This window comes from Carcharhinus amblyrhynchos, chromosome 6 (assembly GCF_965287045.1).
Source record: "Carcharhinus amblyrhynchos chromosome 6, sCarAmb.v2.hapA, whole genome shotgun sequence".
Taxonomy (NCBI): Eukaryota; Metazoa; Chordata; class Chondrichthyes; order Carcharhiniformes; family Carcharhinidae; genus Carcharhinus; species Carcharhinus amblyrhynchos.
The window spans coordinates 96376761-96388888 of record NC_137329.1 but is presented as its reverse complement, the minus strand read 5'-3'; the positions used below and the strand labels follow the sequence as shown (position 1 = coordinate 96388888).

Genomic DNA, 12128 nt, shown 5'->3' with positions numbered 1-12128 from the left:
AATTGGAGAAAGGTTTGTAGTGAAGTTCCTGGGGGTCAGTGTTGGGACCCTTGTTCTTCCTGATCCATGTTAATGACCTGGACTGTGCTGTTTTGGGCACTATTTCAAAATTTGCAGACAATGCAAAGATTGGAAACGTTGCCAACTGTGATGAGGATGGTCTTGAACTTCAAAAGGTGGATTGGGTGGAGAAGTTTTTTACAGAGTAGTGTGAGGTGATAAATTTTGGCAGGAAGAATATAGAGCAACAGTATTAAATGAAGGGAGGAACTCTAAAGAAGGTGCAGGAACAGTGGGACCTCAGTGTATATATGCATGTGTCATTGAGAGAGCATATAGCATTTTAGGCTTTCTTAATAGGGACATTGAGTACAAGTGTAAACCGGTAATGTTGAACTTGTATAAGACACTAGTTAGGCCTTACCTAAAGTACTACATCCAGTTATGGGCATCAAGCTTGAAGAAGAATGTGAAGGTATTGAAGAGAGTACAGAGAAGATTCATAAGAATGGTTCCAGGGTTAAAGAACTGTATTTATGAGGATAGGTTGGAGAGTTTGAAATTGTTTTTCTTGAAGAAAAGAAGGCTGAGAGGATACTTGATAGAGGTATTCAGGAGGGGTATGGAGAAGATAAATAGTGAGAAAGTGTTCTCAGTCACGTGACCATGGAGGGCACAGATTCAAAATAATTGGCAAAAGGAGTAAAAGTGATGTGAGGAGAAAGGTTTTCACCCCGAGTCAGGAACAAACTTCCTGAAATGGTGTTGAAGGTAGGTTCAATCAAGTTATTCAAAAGGGAATTGAATTCTTATCTGAAAAAAATAAATTTGCAATATTATGGGGATAAGGCCAGCAGAGTGGGATTAGGTAGAATGCCAATGCAGATCCGAGGGGCCAAATGGCCTCCTTCTGCACTGTAAAGATTCTGTGATTCTGCATATAGTTAAACTATGGGGACCTATTCACTTAGTTGATTTGACCTAAGAATGTTTTTTTTTCCAGTTTAATACAGCAGTCTGTATTTTTTTGCTGACTTATTTTGAAAGTATCATTAGGAAAATTTAAACAATTTATACACCATGCTTTGACACAAAGTTTGATTTGTATGTTTTCTCATTTCATTAGTTGTCAATCAGTCAGAGATTGGAGTAGATTTTCTTGGAGCACAAATGTTGGGTGGCCAGCCAGCAAAGTGCTCCCGTTGACCACAAGACTAGAGGCACAGTGCATTTTGAGGGCCAGACCTCATTAGGATTCAGTAAGTAGGTAACAGGCAGAAAATTGGAACCACCTTTGATTCAATGGTTAACAGGTTGAAAGAATGTAGATCCCTGGTTGGGGATTCAGACTCAGGAGGTGCACACTCTGCCCAGCACTCCCATAAGATGGCAAATCCACTAGTGTGTAAGTAATGGGACCCCAAATTGCATTTTGTGGATCCACTGACAGACCTAGATGGGCATTCCAATTGGCCACAGTTGCCCGGGGTGTAAGATTGGTGTCACAGTGATGACAGGAACTAGGCAGTAACTATTTCCCCACTATCATTAGGGAGCTACTGCCCCATTTCACTGTTTGGAAGGCCTCAAAATCTCCACTTTATAGAGTCTGAAAATTGGTCCACTAAGAGTTTGTATTTTTAATTTGAAACTTAAAGGCTGGAATTCTCCAACCTCGCTTGCGGCTGAGATTCTCCAGTCACGCTGCAGTGAATGGCATTTTGACTGAGCGCCAAATTCTCCGTTCGTGCTGAGAGTAGTAGCAGGGCATACAACAGTTGAGAATTCTGGCCAAAACCTTTATTTTCACTATTAAATTTGACAATATTGAAGTAGCAGCCCCAGTTTAAAAAGTAGTTTTAAGTACAGAATTTCAATGCCTCTGCCTCAACATTGCAAATGGTAATCTGTTAATTGTTATGCTTCCCAGTAGAATCCAGTCAGTGAAAATTTCTGCTAAGAACTTAAAGCATTTCCAATACAAATCTCAAATATAATGTATCATTTTAAAAAATCTTTGCAGCTTTTGAATTTCTCTTTCAAGAACCGTAGAAGTCTATAAAAATATTTCTAGAAATGCACTGCGATTTTCATGGCAACTATGCAAAGTTCCTTCACCTGTGTGAAAGCTTACACTGTGTCATACGAAGTGTCTGTGTTTTATAAAAGAACTGGAATTTTAGTCTAGGGATTAAAATGATTTGGAACACGGTACATAACGATACCCCACACATGTGTAAAAAAAATTATAAATTGCAAGTGATAGTTGAATATTCATGCATGTACTTCTGCTATTTAAATTTTTAAAAATTGTTCGGAGCTGAGGTCATGAAACTAATGAAATGTCGGTCCACCAGGCTTCTCTGAAGTATTTCAAGAATAGTTTCTGGTTAACCCAGATCTGGACTGCTTTATACTAGATTCCATTTGTGCCAACTAATTTTCTCTTGAGTAACATTTTACTACCTGTACAGACAGATTATAATTTTACTCTTTTTTTTTGTTTTATTTTTATTCCAATTCAATCCAATCAAATCTAATTCAGAGGTTGAGACATTCCCGATCCAAGCTGACAAGTCAGGGCTCTCACCTCCTGTTTTGGGCTTGATCTACATGATCCAAGCTGATTGAAGTAGGCATAGTTCCTCCTCCAATGGTTGATCTCATTTGCATCTTAGCCAAAAGGCCGAGATGCCACTTTAAAAAATTGCTTTAAATGAAGCTAAATTGTAACCTATTGACTTCAACCAAGCACAGCATATTGATACCACACTTGATCTTATCCAAAAGGCCATGAAGCAATATCATTGATAAAACGGCAGATTTTATAAATATAAAAGTTCAAGTAACAAAATTGTTAAACGCCAAAATGTAATTTTTGTACAAAAAGTACATGAAAGTTTGCCTGCATGTGGGACACTGGAAGGGATCAAGAACCAATACTAGCACCTGATAAAATGCCCACTATTGACTCTGTCTCCCTCTCTGAAGATACTGGTTGAACCAGATAGTGTTTTTAGCCTCTATAGTTGGGAGCCCAGTGGGCTGTACACTGTATTCCTCGGCCATTGTGGAGTTTCTGTTTACAGCTAGCAATTTTCAACTCATCTGTTCACCTCTAAACACTGAGACAGCTCACGGGAAAGCTCCAAAGCCCCAATACCACTGTGTGTCAGTATATCAATTTGCCCCACCATGAATGGTTTTAAGTAGTGATGGTTTTGAAGTTTTAAAGTTTATCGATTAATAGAGTCACAAGTCGCTTAGATTAATACAGTGAAAATCCCCTAGTTGCCACACTCTGGCGCCTGTTCGAGTACACTGAGGGAGGAAACCCACACTGATATGGGGAGAATGTGCAGAGTCTGCACAGACAGTGACCCAAGCTGGGAATCAGGTCCCTGGCGCTGTGAGGTAGCAGTGCTAACCACTGTGCCACTGTGAGTGTTAACTTAGAAAAAAGTTTTCTTTTAACCTTGTGTAATAAAATCATTAATGCATATAAATTATGTGTTTGCAGTTTCACTACACATAGTTTACACCCTTTGTTTACTTTTAAACATGGAGGATAGTTATTACAATCTCTCTCAGATAGTAAGGTAGTTGCCATGACAGCTAAAGTAATGGTCATCAACCTGAAATATTAACCCTGTTTCTTGTAGCTTATAATTAAAAGTATGCACCTATGTTTATTGTCCATATTTTTCAGCATAACTGAGGCAGAAAATAGGCTGGGAGAACACTGTGCATGCAGTTCAGTGCCTCCATATTTGCTTCCCATGTGACTTTCCAGCAAAAGTGAGAAGCACCTGTGCACTAACTACAGTAAGAAGTTAAAGTAATTCATAAATGGTGGCATCACGTTTTCCATCATTTTGCCTTTAGACCTCCTGTCGGGAGCTTTGTAGAAAATAGGAATTCTCCATTGCTGTATCCGTGATTGTATCCATAAAGCTGGAGGCGCCGTCAAGATGCTGAACTGCAACAACTTTATAAATGAACCATTCAACTTGACTCCTTTTACTGTTTTGATGTTCTCTAAGCTAGTACTCAATTTGCAGACTTATTAATTCCAATTGGCATTCCCTTTGGAATACACCAAGAAGGGGACGAGCAGTAAAAAAGAACGCCAACGGGAGGGCGACACAGAAAGTATCAGCATACTGCCGGACGATTCTAACTTCACCTCACCTGGAAGCTGTGCATAAAGAGACTGTTTGCTCTCGGAGTTTTGCAACAACTAGAGGTGACAAGCAGATCTACTCTGATTGCCCACCATCTTGCCAGCAGCTGTCAAAATTATGACCAGAACTTTTTTGCAAGCCCTTCTTTTAAACTATAAATGCTGTAAGGTAGGAGATAAACACTAAGTGCATACTTAGAGTAATATATTAAAAATCTGCCATTTGTGCACACTTCCTAATGTTTCATATGCAGTGTGCATGCTTACATTTTTATCCTATTGTTGTCACATTTTCCTTTGATTTTTTTACTTGCCTCTGAAGTCCTGTACTGCTTCATTTCAGAGATAGGTGTCACTGTTGTCTACTGCTTCCCAGCCGAGTTGGCACTTTAAGATCAGCTTCATACCTTGGAGTTGAATGACATTTAAACTTTTTACATTTTTTGGTTGCCTCTTACGAGGTCCCCACTACCAATGGTCTATACTGGGCCTGCTTCTGTCACTGTTGACCCTCTCCCATCTGTTCTCATGATGTAGAGATGCTGGCGTTGGACTGGGGTGAACACAGTAAGAGGTCTCACAGCACCAGGTTAGAGTCCAACTAGTTTATTTGATAGTAAACCCACAAGCTTGCTTACTATCAAATAAACTGGTTGGACTCTAACCTGGTGTTGTGAGACTTCTTACCACCTGTTCTCAGCCAGTTTCCTGTCTGCTGCATACTTTATTACAGCATCAGCCATTTGGTTCTACCTTACTCCTTTGGACCTCAGACTGGTCATCTGCTATGCTCTCTGCTTTGTCTGTGCCTTTGACATCTTTGATCTGGCTGTTTCCAACACACCCCTGCTTCCCACCCCTTGACCTGACATTAACCTTCCATCTGATACAGGAAATCGTTGATTTGCTTTCAAATTGTTAAACATAATAGACTACTGAAGTATTTTAGGTTAGGTTGCAGGTGGTGAGTGGGGGGAAAGTGGATGGGAAGGATGGTGGGTGTGAAGAGGGTCAGAATAAGTAATGAGATTGTGGACGAACCAGGAGGAAAAGGACACGGAGCGCTTAGTTGGTGGGAAGGGGGTTGTGTGCGGGAAAGGAGAAACATGAGAAGGCATTGAAAGGCAAAAAGTTAAATATCTACTTGCTTAATTAGATTTCCAGTGCCACTTGTGTCCTGTAAACCTTGTCAAATCCCTCCCTATCTATATCTGGAAAATCACATTGCTGCAAAAGAGCACAATGGATCCTCACCTCAACACTCTCCGGCACTGGAAAATCACATTGCAGCAAAGCAGCACAATAAAATACAGCAGGAAACTTAAACATCTGTACTGGGTTTAATGTTTTTACAGACTACATACAAAAACTTCATCTCACTTTTAGCATTCAGCTGATTCATTATAGTAGTGTCTTTTTCAGAAACTTCAGCTGACACAAAACAGGAAGAAAGCTGCTTTACTCCATGTATGTTCCTTCTGGAGTCACCAGAAGATGTCCCAACAGTCTATGGATAATGTTGCTATTGCTGTATCTATAATCATATCACGAAGTGGATCACAATTGTGTCTTTCCATTCCATGTCACAGAACAGCACATTGCCAATGATGACTATATAGGGCTGAATTCTCTGACCTCACCTGCAGCTGGGATTCTCTGGTGCTGCTGCAATGAACAGAGATTTGACAACGAGGCATGTCACAGAATTCTGGCCATTGTATTTATTATCCAGCCGAGGCAGTTGTACTTATATAGCCTGTCAACACCTCAATTAGCAATGAGCCTATAACATTAAATTGAGAAAGATTTTTTTGGCTGGCCGAAAGTTACATTCAAATTTTTAAATTGTTCATGGGATGTGGGTGTTGCTGGCTGGACCAGCATTTATTGCCCCATTTCAGAGTCATTTAAGGGCACATTTGCACCCTGAGTCTAATTTTAACTACTCCACCCTTCACCTGACAGAGATAGGGGAAGAGGGCAGTTAAGGTCTTTCAAAATTCAGTTGCAGAATGTACACGTTGCTGCAAGGTCACTATTTATGGCCCATCTCTTACAGCACTGAAGAAGATGGCGGTGAGCTACCTTCTTGAACTGTTTCTGTACTTTCTCACAGTGGTTTGGTCTATCTGAATAGTGTGCTGGGCCATTTCAGAAGTTAAGAGTAAGTCATATCAATGTGGGTAGGGAATCACATGCTGGGTAAGGTTGGCAGATCCCTTTCCCCAATTCCCTAAAAGCATCAATAAATCAAATGGGTCTTCACAACATTCTATTAGTTTCATAGTTGTAATTACAGCTACCAATGTTTTTTTCCCCAGATTTATTTAATTATATGAATTTAACATGGCCAGCTAAGCTGCCAGGATCAGAATTTGCTTCTCCGGGTTCTTGGTACAGAACTCTGCATTATAAGTCTTGTAACACTAAGCTATTGTACCCAATAATCTGATCTCATTGCCTTCCTGCCATGTCTCAACATTAACTTGCTCTTCTGTTGGTCAGAAGGAGCAGCTTCACCTTGGGCCCCTCTTCCCCTAGATTCTCCGCTTCCCTCATTATATCCACCACCTGGGTAGGCAGTGGTGTATTGGTTTTGTGCTGGATTACCGATTCAGGAGAATGCAGTGGGGATCTGGTTTAAATTCCACCAGGGTAGATGGCAAAATTTGAATTCAGTAAAAATCTGGAATTAAAGTCTAATGATGACCATGAAACCATTGTCATAAAAACCCATCTGGTTCACTAAGGTCCTTTGGGGGAGGAAATCTGCCGTCCTTATCTGGGCTAGCCTATGTGTGATTCTAAATTCAGAGTAATGGCCGAACAAGCTACTCAGATCCATTAAGTTTGGGCAATGAATACAGTGACATCCATATCCCTTGAACAGATATATAAGAGAAAGCATCCTTATCATTTACATGGGTCTTTTATTTATTTATATATATATTATACAATATAAATTGTATTATACCACAACAATAATATTGTGTTATTATCCAGCACAATATCACTATACCACTGCTTACCCAGGTGGTGGATATAATGAGGGAAGGGGAGAATCTAGGGGAAGAGAGGCCCAAGGTGAAGACCTGGTGAAGCTGCTCCTTCTGACCAACAGAAGTGCAAGTTCTTGGCTGAAGCCGACGCTTACCAAACTCCCACTGCCTACTGGCCAGGTAGAGAATTTGTCCAGGTTTGGGAATGTCAGCTAATCAAAGTCGGCAGGGCTGACACATCCCCACGTTCATCACCCACGCAGGTTGGTCCATATATCTTTTCAATAGGATGTCCAAAGTGGGCAAAATGTTTGCCTGTATCACAGTAAAGGCCTTTTGCTATGTGTTGTATGTGATTGATGCACTGGTTCTGTCTGCTCAGTTTGTCTCTGTTTCTCCCACAGATTATTACTCAGCAAAGAAGAGATGTGCGTGTGCAGTCCACCACAGCAGAAAAAAGTAGTATTATTGGATGAAAGACATAGAGATGGTTTCACAAGGACTGAGCGTTATTAGAAATAAAACTGCCGTGGGTTCCTGAAGAAAATGTAGCAGGAAGATATTTTATATTCAAACCTTTTTGTTAAACTACAGATTTTCTACAAATGAATTTAAAAATTAATTACAAATTAGGTACAAATTATTTTAAACAAGATGATACAGTTGTTTACCAATTGGCTGAGACTCCTATAATCAAACAGCTCATTTTATTTGGACGTTGGATTTTTGATTTTCTTATTATGGATTTCTTTTGGATGCTAAAAGTAAAATCTAAAATTTGTAGGGCAAAAAAATGAGTTCTTGAAGAAAGTAAAACCCAGACTGTTGCTATTTTTGTTTAAGAAATTACTCTAATCTTTACTGTATAAAGTTTTTGTGTGCAGAATGAATTTTAGTAGCACTCTCTTCGTGGTGAACATCAGTATATATTCTGATTTTACTCGTTCTTTCCTTGAAGCAGTCCTTTGAATGAATCTACCTTCACAAAGCAAAAGCACAGTGTGTTATAGGGCAACAATGCATTATCAAGTTAAAATAGTTGGCATTACCAACAGTGTGGTCCAATCACAAATTTCACATTCGCCAAAGTTCAGTACTGTTGCTTTGAACAGAAGGTAAAAGAAGTTGGACTGCCAGATAATCTTGACGCCTGCTTGATTCACCATTGCCTGGGTCCACTAGATCAAAAGGAACAGAAACTCAGGAATAAATTGGAAAAAACCTTCACCCCTCTCTGAAGCACAAAAGATACCTCCCCCAGAATTACTGATTCAGTTTCAGAGACTTTTCTGTGAACCCTATTGTCTTTTGCATATCTAACTTTTTTTAAACTTCAGTGAGTGTTACTAATTTCTCCTGCTGTGTTGTTTAACTGTCCACAGTGGAATTTTTTGAGAAGGGATAGACGCCATGAACATTTTGCTGTGTTAATTCTTAACCAGACAAGTGGCACAGAAGGCAGTCTGCAGATACAGAAATGAGATCTGATTTGCCCATTGTTTCAATCAGCAGGGGCACTACCAAATTCTTATTTACTTAACCTGTTTTCAGCTTGCGTGGCCGAAGAGAACCTGAGAACTCTGCAGCTCCATGAAAAACAATGATCTAGCTGTATTTAAGATGAATAATATTAGCTATGTGAAGTCTCATAGAAGGAAATGCTGCCTCAGAATTTATAACTACTGAAACCACTTTCTTATTTTAGGTCATCATTCATCCTTAACCTGTGAAATCCGAGCTATTTTGTCACAAGTGGAGACCACTTTGTTAGACAAGGTGTGCGGCTTGTGAATATTTGATGTTGTGTCATTTTATTGTCATTATAATTGGACTAATATTTGCTGTAGTTCCGTTTTTGTGATATAGACATCTACAGACAGAGAAAACTGGTCTACAAGACTAAAAAACAGGAACAGGAGCAGGCCATTCAGCCTCCTTGAGCCTACTCCGCCATTCAATAGGATCATGGCTGATCCAACATTCCTCATGTCAACTTTCCTGTAACCTTTGATTTCCTATCTTCCTCTGTTTCTCTTTTTGCCATTTGTTCTTGTCTCCAGATGTCAGTAACAGTGCCAACTAACCTTCCCTGCATGCTTTTTTGTCATGATCTTCTATCCTAATTTCTTCCACCTCGAATAATTTTCTTTTCCCTGTAAGCTCAAAGACGTCTCTGATCCTCACCCTGCAGACAAGAGATTGATGACCTGATTCTTTAAACAGTCTTCAGTGTCCTTTTTCCTTTAGCTAATGAATGCAGAGTTCATTTTACGCTCATCTGATTAGACGAAAGCGCAAAAGACCAGGTCCTCCTCGGATGTTTTCCCCAGGCTGTAATGCTAATAAAGGAATATTCATCCTACCCATATCCAGATAACTGAGGGTTAATAGTATCATATGGGTTTGTTGGCCCTGCTTTAAGGGAGATCCAAGTTACATTATAGTTAAATCTGCTTTCAGTTATCAGATCACATAGAGGTATGTAAAATAAATCTAGTAAAAGTCACAACATGACAATGGAGAGAGATATTTTGATACCTGTAATAGCTGTTGTCAATGGAAGACAGAGGAGGAGGCACTGCTCTTTATAATGAGTTTTATCAGTTGTACTGGAATTGGTGAATAGGCTACACAGGTTTAAAAACAGTGGATGACTCCAATGATATAATTGCCAAATGCACTACTGTGGAACATAGCCATATAACCAAGAAAACTCTCCAGCTTGACCCATGGCTTGAGCTGCTGATACTCACTATTCAACTGTAAGATAATCCATGGTTTACCTTCCTAAATTCTCCCCACCCATCCACCCACCTGAAAACAATTACTGATACAAGCTTTGGTTTCTTGGGGTCAATAGCCTTTTGATTCTTCACTCAAATGACCACTTTTCATGTACGTGAGTCAGCTGGCCATTCCAGAACTGAGGGATATTAGATCAGCTCGTAACATCTGAGCCTCATCTTAACTGAGTAGCAATTGGAAACGAGGACCTTCACTGATTTTATCATCACCAGTTGTAATTAACTGGCTCATTGTCACTGGTGACAAGGGATCAATTATGGAACTATGGTAATCTATATTACTCATGAGATTTTTAAATTATATAGAAGAATCTCTGACGTGTTATATCTCATGGTATCTTTATGAATAAAAGACACTTGCATGTTTTCTTGTAGATTCGATGTAATTCATTGTTACACAGCTGAGGAGTAAGGAGGTGAAGTGATTGAACCATATACAGTCGTTCAGTGGTGGCTATACAGCAATTATACTGGGAAATTTTTGGCCTGTATGTCAATATTGAATAAACCAGTTTTGCAAGATTTTTGCTATTTCACGGAATCCCAACTTTTGGATTAAAGATTTCCACTCCTTTTTCTGAATTCTGCACGGCTGGGGAAGCTGTCACTGAGCCCCTATCTCTTTAATCCGCTGTCAATCTGAATTTGTTTCTGTGATTGGGAGATGCAGGGGTTGCTATCTCTCTGATGCTTCCACTGTGGCAGGAATCTCGGTTGCTGAAGTTAGCACTGCTGCCTCACAGCACCAGAAGCCGGGTCCAGCACATCAAAGTTGTGCAGGTTAGGTGGATTGACCACAGTAAATTGCCCCTTAGTGTCCAAAGATGTATTATAGATTAGATGGATTAGCCATGGTAAATACACAGGGTATAGTGCCTGGGGGCGGGCCTACATGAAATGCTCTTTTGAGACTTGATGGGCTGCATGGCTTCCTTCTGCATTGTAGGGATTCTACAGCTCTATTCTAACAATTGGATCTTCCCACTCAATCTGAGGTTCCATTACCAGTGGAGTGACTCAGCCGCATCACAACTTCATGCTGCAGCCCTAGAAGGAAGGGAGATTCTAGCTAGCCTTGGCCTGAACCAAATCCTATCCTTGGTTGCCGTCACCACATTGCACTGCCTCTGACTTGGCTCACAACCCTGGTTCTAGCCAAGCACCCACTGGTGGAAGAGGCTCCACTCCCTGACCCACTGGGTTTTGAGCCCCCAGGCCGAGCTCTTAGGTGGCTCCTCCTCCCTGGCATTGTGGACCCAAGTGGTAACAGCCAAGGAGAAACTACTGCTGGTCACTGAGGTAGGGAGGAGGAAGAGCTGATGTTCATTGTTGAGGAAGTACTGCTGGAGTGGCTACAGACCCAGAGCAGGGATTCAGGACCAGGGACTGGGAGCTGGGGCCTGCAGGGAAGTGGGGCTGGGAGGAGCAGGACCAAGGCTTGGCCCCTGGGGGGCATGCGATTTGGACCCTGACAATTGCTTCTCCCTGACATCAGTTAATGTTTTATAAACATTTAAAGTTTCAGCATAATTCAAACCTTTTCCTATCCAACATTATCACTGCTTTTGCATGGTAGAGAAAGCCAGGTGGAGAAAGAGGAGAGGATGAGTGCAATGAGGGTGAGTAGGGAGGGCATGAGTCATGGGTGGACTGAATGGAAAAGGAGGGCATGAGTGGGGAGCTGAGAAAGGAGGGACAGTTTGAGTAAGTGGGAGCTGAGTGGATGGAATGAATGCATGTGGGGGGTTTGGGTAGTGGGTATGTGTGCTGGGGGAAGATGAACTGATCAGAGTGTTGGTGGTGGGGGTGAAGAGGGGCTTCACTGTGTCTTCAATCTACATGAATAAACAAAATACTTTTACAAAATAATTTAAAAACCAATGTTCATATTTATGCGATGTTGATCTATAGTACGCAAATTTTAATAATATGCCAAATGTTACTGTTCTGCTTTATTGTTGTTTTGCCAATGTCTGGGCCATTTTAATTTTCAATAATTTTTAAAAATATATTGTTTCCTGGGATGTGAGCATTGCTGGAAAGGCTACTGTTTGTTGCCTGTCTTTAATTGCTTTTGAGAAAACGGTGGTGAATTAAAATTGGTTCACGTTGGAAAATAGTTTGCAAAATACAGCCATAGTC

At 40.6% G+C, this 12128-nt stretch overlaps 1 protein-coding gene across 1 annotated transcript in view; it reads left to right on the top strand.

The window, feature by feature from the left end:
* LOC145344144 (cyclin-dependent kinase inhibitor 1-like) overlaps window positions 1–10353 on the top strand; it is a 77335-nt gene extending 66982 nt beyond the window's left edge. The window contains exon 3 of the mRNA XM_080191026.1: window positions 7587–10353. Within this exon, the coding sequence (XP_080047152.1) occupies window positions 7587–7645 (59 nt within the window). The 3' untranslated portion in view covers window positions 7646–10353. The remainder of the gene's footprint in view (window positions 1–7586) is intronic.
* The last annotated feature ends 1775 nt before the right edge of the window (window positions 10354–12128 follow it).